The sequence below is a fragment of the Sarcophilus harrisii genome, chromosome 3 (assembly GCF_902635505.1).
Source record: "Sarcophilus harrisii chromosome 3, mSarHar1.11, whole genome shotgun sequence".
Classification (NCBI taxonomy): Eukaryota; Metazoa; Chordata; class Mammalia; order Dasyuromorphia; family Dasyuridae; genus Sarcophilus; species Sarcophilus harrisii.
This window is the reverse complement of record NC_045428.1, coordinates 1,861,067-1,876,334: the sequence shown is the minus strand read 5'-3', so window position 1 is coordinate 1,876,334 and position 15,268 is coordinate 1,861,067. Positions and strand designations below refer to the sequence as shown.

Below are 15,268 nucleotides of genomic sequence, written 5' to 3'. Positions count from 1 at the left end.
CCCCTCCCCGCCCCAGGGCCGCCCTCGCGTCTGGCTCGCTCGGGCCTGCGCCGCGCCCGCCCACTTGCATGGCTGGCGGCGCGGGGAAGGCGGTCACGTGGGGCGCGGCCGTCCGGCCTGGGGCCGCCATCCTTGGAGGAAAGTTTGAGGGGAGAGCCTGAGAAGGAGGAGGAGGAAGAGGAGGAGGGGGGAGAAGAGGAGGAGCCGCGGGAGGAGAAGGCACGGACAGAGAGAGAGAGAGAGGAGGGAGGAGAGGCCGCCGGGGCGAGGGAGCGGCGGCGGAGCGGGCGGGCGGACCCGGGCCGGCCCCGAGAGCCCGGCGGAGCGGGCGGCGGCGATGGCGCTCCGGGCGTGAGGCGGGGCCGACGCGCGCCAGCCATGCCCGTGCGGAAGAGAGGTGAGCGGGGAGGGGCGCGGGGAGGGGCGCGCGGGGAGGGGCGGCCCGGGCCGGGGCCGCGCTCACCCCGTCCTGTGCCCGCAGACACGGAGGCGCGCTGCGGCTGCTGCAGGAGTACCGCGCGCAGCTGAGCCCGGCGCACGACCGCCGCTGCGGGCTCCCTTGGAGCGCGCTCATCGGGATCTTCCAGAGCAGCCTCTTCCACGCGCTCCTCGGTGAGTGGGCCCCGGGAGGGAGGGGCCTCGCGGGTGGCCCTCGGCGCCCTGGGGAGGGGGCCCGGGGACCCCGTCCCGGCTCTGCCCCTCCCCCAGCCCCTTAGGCTGACTCCGGCACATACCCCTGCTCCCCTGTCGGTCCGACCGCCCATCAGCCCGGAGCGCCCGGCGCCGGCGCTTGTACTGGCTGGGACCGATCGGCCCTGTGCCCTTAGCCCCGCTGGCCTCGCTCGCACTCCCGCGCTCCAGGGGCCGGGCCCTTCCCGCTGTGGCTTCTTGTCTGAAGGAGGGTGGTGGGCGTCGCTTTCCCGGGTCCTGCTCTGCGGCTTGTCCGGCCCCGCCCCCTGTCCCCCTCGGGTCCGGCCCCGCCCCCTGTCCCTCCTCGGGTCCGGCCCCGCCCCCTCCTGTCCCCTCCGGTCCGGCCCCGGCCCCCCTGTCCCTCTCGGGTCCGGCCTGGCCCCTCCGTGCGGTCCCTCTGGGCAGAGCCCCTGGGTTGTGGAGGGTGCCCGCGCACAGGCCCAGCTTTGCCGACGCTGCCGGAGCGGGACCTGCTTCCCGGACCCTGCCTCAAGGACTTGGAGGCGCTGGAGCTTTGCCTTGAAAAACAGCCGTTTGGGTTTTAAGAATAATCGCCGAGCCCAGTTACGGTCAGGCAGGCGGGCCGCACCAAGAAGTGCCTACTGTGTGCCGCGCCCTGCGGGCAGCGGGGAAGCCGGCCTTGCCTGCCGCCCAAGCTGGGAAACGGCTGGAGGCGGGCAGGCTTCGTGCGGAGGCCCAGCTCAGCCTCCCGGCCCAGGTTCCCCGGCCTGGCCCTCTTGGCGCTCCTTGCAGCAAGGCTTGTGCCGCTCCTCGGGGCCCCAGTGTCGTGTGCGCGTCCCAGTGCCCGTATGTGTCCCAGTGCCCGCGCGTGTCCCAGTGCCCGCACGTGTCCCAGTGCCCGTATGTGTCCCAGTGCCCGCGCGTGTCCCAGTGCCCGTACATGTCCCAGTGCCTGCACGTGTCCCAGTGCCCGCGTGTGTCCCAGTGCCCCGCGTGTGTCCCAGTGCCCGCGTGTGTCCCAGTGCCCGCGTGTGTCCCAGTGCCCGCGCGTGTCCCAGTGTCCGTGTGCGCGTCCCAGTGCCCGTATGTGTCCCAGTGTCCGCACGTGTCCCAGTGCCCGTATGTGTCCCAGTGCCTGCACGTGTCCCAGTGCCCGTATGTGTCCCAGTGCCCGTGACATGTCCCAGTGCCCACACGTGTCCCAGTGCCCGCGCGTGTCCCAGTGCCCGCACGTGCCCCAGTGCCCGTGTGTGTCCCAATGCCCGCGTGTGTCCCAGTGCCCGCGTGTGTCCCAGTGCCCGCGCGTCCCAGTGCCCGCACGTGTCCCAGTGCCCGCGTGCCCCAGTGCCCATATGTGTCCCAGTGCCCGCGGTGTCCCAGTGCCCGTGATGTGTCCCAGTGTCCGTGGTGCGCGCCCAGTGCTCCATACGCGTCCCAGTGCCCTGCTGCCTCCAGTGCCCACACGCGTCTCCCAGTGCCCGTAGTGCGCCCAGTGCCCGCGTGTGTCCCAGTGCCCGTGTGCGCCCCAGTGCCCGTGTGTGTCCCAGTGCCCGCATGGTGCCCCAGTGCCCGCCCAGTGCCCGCATGGTGCCCCAGTGCCCGCGCGGCGTTGTGCAGCACAGCTAGGTGATTAGTAGATGGGCGTTGACTTGCACCAGAGCACCACCTTGTCCCAGCGGGGTCCGGTTCTTTGCGGAGTCTGTAGGCCACCTTGCAGCGCACAGTGCGATGAACCCGTCCCGGGACAGACTGGAATGCGAGCGTGTTTTTTGACTCGATGACTGGGTGATGGCCCAGGCCTGCTCTTACACACAGAGTGCATCCTTTTCCTTGCCCTTCCGTCCTCACCGACGGCTGTGGCCCCAGCACCGTCGGGGTCCTCCTCGTGCGGCCGCTTGCGCACGCTGGGCGCCCCCCTCGCCGCTTGGAGATTTCTTGTGGGTGGGCGTTTGCAGGCCTGGCTTCAAGTGGAGCAGATGACTGTGACTGGCTGTAGCCTAGACTCTTTCTCGGGGCCTCCTCACTGGCGTGGAGCTCGCTGTCGTTACTCCGAGCGGACTGAGCTTTTGCCGGCTACCCCTTGGCTCTTACGCTTCTCCAAAGAACTAGTTTGGTTTGTGGAATCTCACAGAATCCCCTTCAGTAGAGCCAAGTCTGTGGGGTTGGAAATTTATAAAAGAGACCAGTCAAGTGACGTCCGAGAAGCTTCATGCAGAGAAGAGTTTGGTAAGTTCTGTAAAGACTTTTGTAGTTCCTTGAAGCGAGTGGAAGATACACGCAAAGAAACGCAGCCTCTTGATTTAGGGGAGGGTTAGAATCCATTTTTAAGGTAATTACTAGAATTCGAAATGCTCTTTGTTACATTTTACAGATGCAGTATTTTCTTTTTCAAAATACCATGAATAATACTACACTATAATGTGTCATGCTATCATGACTTTCTAAAAGCCAGGATTTTCAAAACAGATTTGGGATGAAAAAGTTTGGTTTCAGTAACACTGGACAGTAGTAAGAGTTCGTTATTTATATTAGTTTAATTTGGGCAGTTTTGTCGAAATTTGACTGAAAATAAGCAGTTCTTTGAGTGTGACACTTTTGAGTATTTGGTTTGCCAGAGAACACGTGATGGGCAACTTAGCAGATAGAGGCTGGAGTAAGAAAGACTGGCCTCAGCTACTTGTGACACGGGGCAAGTCACTTTACCTCTGTCTTCCCCAGTTTCTTCAACTCTCAAAAGAGGCTGATAATGGGCTTCCATCTCTCGGGATTCCAGTGAGAAAATGCCTGAAAGGGCTTGGCCCAGTACCTGGCACAGTAGTAAATATGATTTAAATGTTAGCTGCTGTGAGTCCTTATTAGTAGGGGCAGCTACATGGCTTAGTGGCAGAGTGCTGAGTCAGCCTCAGGTGCTTCCTGACTTTGTGACCCTGTTTGCCTCAATTTTTCATCTGGAAAATGGGCTGAGAAGGAAATGGCCAACCCTTCCAGGAAGCATGCTGAGAAAACCCCAAACAGGAACCAGGAAGAGGTGGACACAAGTGAAATAACTTGAGCAGCAACAATTCTTGATTGTTATCATTAGGTCTTCATTTTGATTGTTGCTCTTTCAGGATTGAAATTGGGACTTTTAAACCAATGCTGTATAGCTGCCATCAGGATCAACCACTGATTTACGGTTTGTGAATACAAAAGCCATTCCAGTAGATGGGGATATTTTGAAGAAGCCCATCATGACGTGTTTTGAGTTGTAGATCATAAAAATGCGAGTCCTGTTCCTGTGGGTGCGTAGGGTAGCATTAAGGACCCTGGAAATGATCACTCCACCTCATGCCCGCCCTGCCTACCCCCATCTTTCCCAGAGTAAGGCGTTGCAACTGCTAGAGAGAGGAGGTCGGTCGTCTGTCTGCCAGGGCAGGGTCCAGATTGGAGCCAGGGCCTTTGTGTCCTGAAGGGCAGCCACAGTCAACCAACTAATAAGTGAGTGTACGAGATTTCAGCAGAGCTTCTCATCAATTCCGATGCTGTTAGAGTAAAGATGGAGAGTTCTGGATTAATTAGCTGATGTAGTTGAATGTGTTCAAGTTTGATTGGATGGTTCTGTGTCAGAAGGACAGGACTCTCGAGGAGGATCCCGTGGTCTCTGTGCTTGGCTGTGGGCTATTTAACATTTGGGTCAGTTCTTTGTATTAAAGCATGGAGGGTGAGTGGGGCTCACCATGGGGAGAGACAGCTAACACACTGGATGGCTGAGTCAGGAGACAAATGGCCTCGAGAGCCACAACGTTGGGCCGAACTTAGTCAGATACGGATCAGTAAGGACCTTCCATCCAAATGGATTTCATCTGAAGGCAGTTGTTCGAAAAGATGGAAGTTCAGGTTGGGTCAGCAGCAATCTGTGGCACCAGAAAAGCCAAGAAGATGCCTCCGAACATCCATGCCGGGGCTTTGGGCGAGTGGCGCTGCTGCCCTAGAATCATCTTCCTGGGAACCCAGGATGACTGATGAGAGCACCCGATGAGATGGTGGAGGAGGACCGAATGTGCAGGGGAGGAGGAAGGTGCCAGAGCTGATGCGAGAGAAGATGAAAACTGACTTCCGTAGTAGAAGGGTTTCCCATAGCAGGAAGGCCTGCTTCTTTATATGAAATAGGGCCTAGGAGTAGTTGGTTGGGGTGAGGGGGATGGTGTTGTTAGAACCAGCCATAGAAACTTATCTTCTCTAGTTGAGAAAGTAAACACTCTACCAGATGCCATTTTTACAGAATTACATACTAATCTTGCTAATGGAATTGAAACATTTATTGAGCCCCTACTGTGTACCAGGGACTTGGTACTAGGTACTAGGGAGACAACAGCCCCAGTCCCCAAGGAGCTTACCTGTTGGTGGGAGAGAGGCTTTGAAAGCCATCATACCCAGAGTGTGTGGTGCCTAAGAGTCTGGGTGCCCAGCAGGCAGGGCCTTTCTTTGGCTGTTTCTCCTGCCTGTCCTGGCTCCCGGAAATCTCCAAAGTACATTTTTTTTTTTTTTTTTTTGTGGTAGTCATAAGGCTTTCCCCAGAGGCGGAGTACGGGAATATCGGGGCCCCAGTTTTCCAAAAGGATCAGGGAATAAGGGCAAGTTTGGCAATTTCCCTGGATTCCAGGGAGATTCTGAAAGCCCCTCACTAGGCCACTGTCCAACTGAAATTGGGATGGAGTTCAGTCATTTAACGTTCTTGATTATCTTGATTACTGAGAACTCCTTGGCCTCCTAAAGGCTGAAGAGAGTACACAGTACTCTACCAGAGACTGCCCAAGTCTGCCAGGGTAGTGGCCAGACAGGAGGAGGAGGAGCTGTTCTGGGTCTGCACGGCCCTGGGATGGGGCTGCTCCCATGAGCCCAGTTGGTCTTCCTGTGCTCCCTCCAAAGAACACAATGGGGTCCCCCTCCCCAAACTGACCCTGTCCAGGAAATCTCTTTGTAGCTGAGACTCAATCCATGATTATAGTACCGAGGCAATTCAGAATCTTTCACACAGGATTGTGGGCTTTCTATCCTGCTCAGTTGGGGAACCTTTCCCATCTGTGAAATGAGGAGGTTGGACTTCTGGCCTCTGACCAGAATTAAAGACTTCTTTTAGTATCTTGAAACCCTTTGGCAGGCAGTTGGGCAAAAGCCTGTGAAATCCCTCTCTTTTAAGATGTATAAAATGTAGATGCAGCTGATGATAAAGGAAGCCAGTCCTTTGAAAATAGTAATCAGAATGCTTGTGGATCCTTAGGTTAAGAACCTTTGCTTTAGATCTCTGATTCTATAAATCAGTGATTCCCAGTAAACCCCTTTCAAAAAATAAATGTTAGAAACCTTTAGGATAATTTAATAAACTAATTCTGTTCCTTTAGATTTACTTGTTAAATACTTAACAACTATCATTTTGCCCCCCTCCCCTCCCGAGTTCTAAATTAAAATTTACATTGTTTACAATATAACTATTTTCTACCTATACTTAGGAAAATTCTAAATAGGAAACTAAAAACTCTTAATGTAGAAGTTGTAATATCTAATGTAGGGCGTAGTCTATAAGAATGAAAAGAAATAAGCTAGCAACACCTTTAACATAGTCTTGTTTTTATTTTTACAGGGCAGTTAGAATGATGTGATTTGCCCAGAATTACTCAGCTAGTAAATGTTAAGGCTGGATTTGAACTCCTGACTCCAAATTGGGTGCTCAGTAGAGTGGATACACTGTACTACCTAGTTGTCCTGTCCCTAACATAATCTATATAAACTGAATTTAGAGGTTGGACCTTTTAATTTGAACAAAGGTTTGCAGTGCTTGTTTCAGGATTAAATCTGTTTCCTCATTGAGCTTATATTCCTAATTTTGATTTAAAAATCAAAGAAAATGATATGTGGTGGAAAATGATAGAATTTTTATGAATTCTCATTGGGAAATGGAAATTTTTTATTTTTAGCCAAAAATATATAAGGCTAACATTTTTCGATCATGTTTATAGGTCAAAATCCAATAATATATCAGTTAAATTTTAGTTTTCAAACTAAAATTTTTCATCTGTTGCCAATTTATTAACCAGAGACACGATATATGTCAAATGGGATTGTGAATCCAATTTAATTTATTGGAATTTTCAGGAAAATTTTTATTGGAAGTTGCTTCTAAAAATTTTAGATGATTACTGATTTTTTTTTTAGGCTTAAACAGTGAATGCTAGTATTGTGCTGTATCTCTGTCTGCCTTTCCCAATATGTGAAATTTGTTTACTTTTGAAAAGATGACTATTAAATATGCTGATCTCTGTAGCCATGTTATATAACCTGATCCCTCCCTCAGGTGGAAAAGGATGGTCAGTGAAGAAAACAATTAACTTTTCTCTCAGTTCAAATAGACAATTCTCTTTGCCATGGGAGAACAGCCAACACCTCTGTTACCCTTCTAAAGTATACCATGCTCACTGCATAAAATGGGCAACCAGTAAGACTAAAAGAAATCTTGATTTTATAAAATAAATTATTTTGACAATCTCATCAAACAGGCTCTTCAGCTTGTAGCATCCTCTTTGATGCCAGAACTTGTTTGTGTCTTCTGTAAGTGCACCATTCATTTTTCTTGTTCTGTAAATTCCACAAAAGTTGGACTAATTGGTTTGGTTTCTTTCAGAATGCGAGTTAATTAGGTTAAATTGTCTTTCCCAGTTGTACATCCTTTCTTTTTCTTTTTAAATAGTATTTTATTTTTCCAAATACATGCAAAGACAGTTTTCAGTGTTCACCTTTGCAAAACCTTGTGTTCCATGTTTTTCTTCTTCTTCCCCTCCCTCCCAGCCCCAGATAGCAAGCAATCCAATATAGATTAAATGTGTGCATTTCTTCTAATCTTATTTCCTTTTATCATTATCATATCCCATTTATCATCATCAAAGGGAAAAACAAAGAGAAAAAACCAGGTGAACAACAAAAGAAGATGGAAATACTATGCTTTGACCCACATTCAGTTTCCTTACACCACAGTGGGTGTAGGTGGTTCTTTCCCTCATAAGTTTATTGGAATTGCCTTGAATCATCTCATTGTTGAAAAGAGCCAAGTCCATCATAATTGATCATCACATAATCTTGTTAGACAATGTTGTCTCAGTTCTGCTCAGTTCACTCACTACCAGTCCATATAAGTCTTTCTAGACTTTTCTGAAATTAGCCTACTTGTCATGTCTTATAGAACAATAATTTTCCAGTACATGGAAACATTCTTGAACATAAAAGTAACGTGTACTTCCATTTTGCCATTAGCAAATATTTTACAAATATAGTTAAAATTACTAGGTTATGATTATTAGGTGTCTTAGCTGGTTACATTTTGCTTTTTGAACTTTTCTGTGATAACTTATTCAAAACATTCATGTGTTTTGAAGAGACTCCTTTTTAAAACAAAAACAGGTGTCATCTCAAACTTTTTTTTTTTTTTTCCTGAGGCAATTGGGGTTAAGTGACTTGCCCAGGATCACACAGTTAGGAAGTGTTAAGTGTCTGAGACCAGATTTGAACTCAGATCCTCCTGACTTCAGGGCTGGTGGTCTATCCACTGCACCACCTAGCCACCCCATCTCTAACTTCTTAACAGAATTGTCTCCAGACATACATTTTTTGATTGTTTGGCTCATGGCAAAATTATTTTTCTGTAATGGAATGAGCTTTGTCATTTTTATAATTTGGCAGTTCACGAAATATAAAAATTCATTTGTTTTCTGTTTTCTTGTTCACAGAAATGAATGAATCGATGTTTTGTGTTTTCAGATATTTTTCCACTTCAGAAACAATCAACATATCTTTCATGTTTTACTGTAAATGTTCAGACAAAAGACAAGGCTTTAAGCTTAGAATTGCAAGAATTTCTCCAAAAATTATACAGTAGGGTTGTGGATATTCAATATAGACATAAATTTAAAGCCAAATTTAATGTATTCCTTATCATATTTTCTCTTTTCATGCTTGTTAATATAGGTAAATCAAGATTTCAGAATTGTGACCTATCAAAGTACTTTTGACTTGTTTTCTGATCTCCAAACACTAAATCTGAATGATAATTTTGAGATTTCTCTTGAACATTTTTCTCCATTTTAAAAATACGTTCCATCCTTTATTCATTGATATCTCATTGGGGCTGTGATAATCTTCAAAATAAAAACATTTCTACAAAAATTTCATTGTACTATAATCGATCAGTGTAAACGGTACCTTGCCAGTGTAATTGCAGACTGTTGGCTTGCCAGCTCGATGCTTCTGTGACAGTGTAGCCCAGAAGAGATGACCAAACTAGCTGACCAAACGATGAAAACGGATAGCTAGTCATGACATTTTTCCACTGGCTAATGGCAAGTGCCGTTGTATCATTCCTACACTTATCTGTTCTTTTGTTTTACACAATTCTTATATGACTCACCCTTCTAAGAAAGGGCTTTGTTCTTTGGACTGTGGACCGAGCACATTTGTCACAGCGAGCCGCTGATTGGTACTGTCACCCACGAGCAGGGAGTGTTGTTCCCTGTCCCTCCCTTGTTCCCCTGTCTCCTCCAGGGCAGGAAGGGCCTCTCCCGATCCCTCCCTTCCACTTCAGCTGCTCTGAAGTCACAAAGACCCTAACTTGTCAAATCAAGCAATCTTTTCTACAACTTCACTCCCGTAGTCTTTGAGGCCGTCGGTCTCTCTGGTTCCTCTTCCTCCTACTTGTCTTACCTGTGACTGCTCCTCTGCTGGCTCTTCGTCCAGGCCTTGCCCGCCAACCATAGGTGTTCCTCAGGTCTCCATCTAGGCTCTCTCCTCCCTCGGGAGCATCAGCTCTCTTGGGTTCGTTCAGTGGCCTTCTTTCTTGGCTGCTGATTTTCGGCTCTCCCTCTCCTGCCCCAGTCTCTCTGTTGATATTTGTGCTGCAAAAATAAACACTCATAATTTCTTGATTACATGGTAACACATTTGATGAGTACACGTGATTACAGGGTAACTATGACAAGAAAAGGAGAAGTGGATGCTGCTGGTAAAGACCAGCTCTTGAAATGACGTACTTCTGATTTATTAACATTTTCTTCATGATTTGTCTAAATATTCAAGAATTAGTGTAGCCTTATTATCTGAGATGTAAGTGCTTGGGAAGCTGGGAGCCCCTCTGGGGCTGTGTACAGACTGCAAATGAGGGCCCAGGTGTCTGACCATCTATGGGGAATTGAATGTCTGTTTTTGGTAGTTGGAAAACAATTTGATAACAGGTTGAGAAACTGCTAGAACGTGCTAGAACAGTTGGAAGGGGCCAAAGGGTGATATAATTTCTTCAGGAACGCTGAAATTCTCAAAAATGTTGTGCATGATCATGATGGGTTTTGAACTGCTGTGAAAATAACCTCTAGTGCTGTGACCATGCACATAGTTGTAACAGGAAAATGAATTTGTAGCTTAATTAGGCAATTATTTATTGTGAAAGGAAGGAAAGAAGGGAGGAAACAAGCATTTATTAAATGTCAGGTATTGTACCAAGTGCTTTTTAAATGTCCCATTAGATCCTAAAAGCAACATTGGGAAGAAGTTTCTGTTTTGACCGCTTTATATAGAAATTGCAGCAAGTAGATTTTAAGTATCCAAGACTGGATTTGAACTCAGATCTTTTGCCACTTGCTGCAGTTTTATCTACTCTACTACCTAGCTGCCATCTTAAGGCACCACTAAAGAATTTTTAGTTTGAACCCCTCGGCTGTCATCCTCACAAATCCCTAAGTAAGAACCAGTGCTATAACCGAGTCAAGAGTGCTGATTCTTCTCCTAAATCTGGCCTTGGCCCTCTTTGACTAGAGTCTAGAAAGATTAGGAAGCACTGCCCTATTCAGGAATTCTTCCCCTTTAGAATGTAAGCTTTAATGAATACTTCCCCTCTCCCCATTCATTCCACAGGAATTATCATTACCACTGGTTGTATCCAAGTTGGTTTTATTAGAAAAAATTGGACAATCAGGAAGGAAATTAAGACAATAGACATAGTAGAGCAGCAGAATACAAAATAAAAAATAATTATGATACATAACAATTACAAAATTAAGAGGAAAGAGAGAAATTGCATTTAAAGTACATAAACTATTGGGGTAGAGATGGTCAGTCTACCAAAATGTCTCAAAGGCTTTTATAAATACAACTTCAAAATGCTATTTGCAAAGATTATGATAGAGGACAAATAATTGGATGACTATTTATTCCTTATGGTTAGACCATACTGACATAACAGTAAAGATTATATACCTTTGGTTGCATATAACATCTAGAAGTTACCTTGTGTAGATAATGTAATTAATTTTTTAAGAATAGGGTGATTAAAAAACTATTGGAAAGACTTACATGAATTGATGCAAAGCAAAGTGAGCAGGACCAGAAGAACATCACACACAGTAAGACAGTAAGTCACACACAGTAAGATGATGAAGAGTTGTGAATGACTTAGGTATTCTCAGCAGTCCAGTAAGCCAACACCATCCCAAAGGACTCGTGATGAAGCCTGACATCTGCCTCCACAGAAAGAACTGATATTGATTACATACAAATGGAATTGTCTTATTTTTCACTTTAACTTTTTTTCTTTTGAGTCTTGCACAACATGACTAATAGGAAAATGTTTTGCATAATTGTACATGTATAACCTATATGTTGTGATTGCAGTGTCTCAGAAAATGGGGATAAGAGAGGGGAAAGATAGCTTTGGAACTCACGTCTTAAATTAAGGAACACCGAATATACAAAATTGTACATGTAATCGGAGGAAAATATTATTTAAAACAATACATTAAGAATTAGAAATGTTTATATTCTGTGACCCATCAGCAAAAACTTGTTTAGTGCCTTCTATGTGCATTCTACCTTTCTAAGCACTGTGGATAGAAAAAGGCAAAAGCCCCTGCTCTGGAGGAGTTTACACTATAAACTGGGGAGACTGCATGCAAACAGATGCAAAGCACCCTAGGCCCAGGATAAATAGGAAATAATGAACCACAGAAGGCATTGGGAAGACTTCCGTAAAAGATGGGTCTTGGTTAGAAATGAAGAAGAAGCTAGGGAGGTGGGTGGTCAGAGAGGCTGGAGAGCAGCCAAAGAGGGCCTGAGCTGGGAGCTAGTGGCCAGTGGGCCAGGGTCACTGCAAAGCAGAAGAGGGGGCCAGTGGGGCTCAGGGCTTTGTGTTTGATCCTAGAGTGATAGGGAATCCTTGGAATTTATTGGGCTTGAGAAAGAGGGAGGAGTCTACCTGTTGGTGGGAGGCTGGGTGGAAGGTCAGAGGAAGGAGGCCTCAAGGCCAAAGATGTCGCCTCGGTGCTTTCCTCCTGTGTCAATCCCAGGATCTGGATTGTTCTCAAAAGCCCCTGAACTTGGCTGGGGAGGATGCTGGACAGCCGCGCCTTTCACAGTGAGACCTTGAGAAGTGGATGCCCTCCCAAGGGCCACACCAGACTCAGAAGTGGGAGCAAGCTTTACCTCCGGGGCGATTGGCAGGCGTCAGTCAGTTAGACTGGATCAGGCTTACAGTTGGAGTTACAGTTATCATCTGACCCTTCCATGTGTCCTTGAAAAGCACCCTGTGCCCATCAATGACCCTAGTCGGTTTGGGCCAGTCTGGGAACTTTGTTGTTTGGTGGGAGATATTTTAACAAGGTGTTTACTCCTCCCCACACCCTGGTGGGCTGTGTGTGTGTGTGTGTGTGTGTGTGTATGTGTTTTGATAATAGCTTTTTATTTTCACAATGCATGCAAAGGTAGTTTTCAACATTTTTCTTGCTTTTGGATTGTTTCTGTTTGTTATGTTAAGGAAAGGTGAGGAAATTAAAATCGTTCTACTCTGCACTTGACCTGATTCCTCATTTTGTCAAGTCACACTTTTCGGTTCTGGAGTTCTACTCCCAAAATGCAGCTACCTGAAGCTGCTGTCTGAAGAAGGTCGGGACTTGGCCCTGAGGAAGGGCCATGTAGTCACCAGTGCGCTTTCTCCCATAGCCCGCTGGGTCCAGGGCCAGATGCAGACCAGCATGGCTGCCAAGGGCTTGGAGGCCTTTTTAGGTCTGTAACGGGGCTCACTTTGAGGCAGTGCCCATTGGGGGAATCAGTGGAGCAGAGATTGCCTTCCTGGCCCAGAGAAAGGGAAGACCCTCACAGTGTCTGGCCCAAACCAGAGCAATTGCAGTTTGCTTGGGCCAATCCTGGACCAAACGTGGCCCGGTATCACTCGGGCCCTTGGCCTGTGGGCCATCAGCCTGTGCCCGGCTCCCCCCGGCGATGCGTCTGCTCTTCCCCACTGTGTCATCATGGCCTGCTCCCATGGAGTGAAACGAGGTTGTAGTCTGGTGCTTTCAGCCACATGGTCAGATGCCTTCCATGTGGACAAAGAGAGCACGTTCTTGGACTTGGAAAGGCTACCAGCCAAAACCGAAGGGAGAGTGTGCCCAACTGTGCCCATGATGGTGCCCTCAGGGCAGCCTCTGAAGCCCAGACCAGCAGAATTGAGCCTGCTGCTGGTGCTGATTTTGGCCTGACAACCCCAATTCCCACTGGGGCTCCACCAGCCGGCACCCCCACGTGGGACCATGAGTTAGAGCGAGTGGAGACGTGAGTGCCGGGGGTGAGCCCTCTTATCTGGGCAGTGCGTTCCACCCTAATTGTGAGGTGGGCACGCGCATTGCCAGAGCAGGCTCTGTGTGGGAGAGGGAGCCCCCCCCCCCAAACTGAGGGTCTGCAGAGCCGTGGGCTGACCGCATGGGTGTGCGCCTGGACAGGCCACCAGCATCCTACCAGGAACCAGAGTCGTGCCATCTGAATCATCCTGGGAAGATGCTGCAAATCACCCTGAAGGGTGAGGCAGCCGACACGGGCGTGGGGGGTGGGGGTGGGGGCCTTTCTCTGGCCGAGCTGCTGACAGTCAGATGCTACTGCGGAGGGCCCAGGCCCTGGGGCTGGCCGTTATGGGGAGCCCACAGGGCAAGCATCACAGGGGGTCAGAAAGAGTGATAGGAAGACCCTCTTGGGGTCTGCCTTCAGAACTCTCCTTTTGTATGGAGTATATGGCATGGGAGACCCCAGCCCAGGAGCGCCCAGCATGGCGTGCCCTCCTCAGAGAAGGGGCTGGGCTCTAAGGGCAAGGCATTGAGTTAGCTCAGAAGAAATAGGTGTGCAAAGGTAGAGAAGCCCCCACAATGTTCTGGGGACTCCCTCCTGTGCTGAGGGAGTCTTGATGGAACTGCTTGGTTCTAGTAGAGATTGTGAGAGGCAGATGAGCCCCGCAACACAATGCACCTCCCTTAATTATCAGAGAAGGAATTAATTAGACATACTGAGCACCAGCCCGCTTTCCCCAGAGCGGCCAATTGTAATGTTTCCCATCCCCCCAGACCCTTCTTTCCTGAGGGTTAATAAAAAGCCTTCTCTCCCCTCAACCAGCCATGGGGGCTGCTGGCTGTCCTGTGATCTTGCTTGGGGTCCGTCCTTAAACCTTATTCCTTTTGTTGACACACAGGGCCATTTATTTCTCTGCTTTCTAGTGGTTTTGTTTTTTCTTTTAATTTTCAGGGAGTATTGTACTTTGTGGGGTCTTTTCTACATCTGTTGATTTAATCATATAGTTTTTATTAATTTATACTTAATCATATAGTTTTTATTAATTTATACTATTTACATGGTTTATTTATAGGCTTACTGTGTTGAATCGACCCACATTCCCGGTATAAACCCAGCGTCATCACAGCACATATAATCTTTCTAATCATTGTTGTTGCTCATTAGCTAATATATTATTTTAAATGTTATGTCAGTCTTCATTAGAGATAGTAATAGTTTTATTTCTCCCTTGTTTAAGTAGTTATTCAGGCCACATTTGTGTCCTGGTGATAGGGAAGGGGCCCTTTTTTTTGTTGTTGAAAACACCTTGTGTATTATTGGAATGGGTTTTTCTTTGGATGGTTGATAAAATCCACTTGTTGATCTATCTGGAGTTTTTCTTTTTTCTTTTTTTGGCTGAGGCCATTGGGGTTAAGTGACTTGCGCAGGATCACACAGCCGGGAAGTGTTAAGTATCTGAGGCCAAATTTGAACTCAGGTCTTCCTGACTTCAGGGCTCTGCCCTATCCACTGTACCACCTGGGCTCCTTTAGGACCTAACAACCACCATTCCCCCAGTACATTTTTCATTAAGGAATTTCTGACAGGAATCAGAAAGAGCCTGGGGCCCCTTCTCCCAAGCTCTACCCAGAGGCATTTGGGTGGTACTGCCCCGAGTTTAACTGTGTGACTCTGGACAAGTCACTTTGCTTCCGTCTGCCTGAGTCTCCTCTAAAGTCAGGAAGCTCTCAGGCTGTGTACGCCCCGCGCATTAGGGGCCAAATAGTCCTTGTTTCCTGCCTGCCTCCCAGCCATGGTTTTTTCCATCATTGCTTCCCTGTTCTTCACAGCACGGCTCTGACTTCTGCAGAATTGTCAGGTCTTCTCAGCCAGACCTTGCTTTCCTCAGAGTCCAGAGCTTTCCTTATGTCCTCCCTCTCTGCAGAGCACCCACCGGACATTTCCCTGAAAAAGTCGAGATCTTCCCTTGTGAACTCCTTGTCCTTCAGCCAGT

At 48.0% G+C, this 15,268-nt stretch overlaps 1 protein-coding gene across 13 annotated transcripts in view; it reads left to right on the top strand.

Moving 5' to 3' along the window:
* Positions 1 to 297: 297 nt before the first annotated feature.
* Positions 298 to 15,268, top strand: part of DLG1 (discs large MAGUK scaffold protein 1) — a 271,420-nt gene continuing 256,449 nt past the window's right edge. For all 13 annotated transcript variants that reach the window (XM_031963577.1, XM_031963573.1, XM_031963574.1 and 10 more), the window contains exon 1: positions 298 to 397. In XM_031963577.1, coding sequence (XP_031819437.1) covers positions 379 to 397 — 19 coding nt within the window. In that variant the 5' untranslated portion in view covers positions 298 to 378. The remainder of the gene's footprint in view (positions 398 to 15,268) is intronic.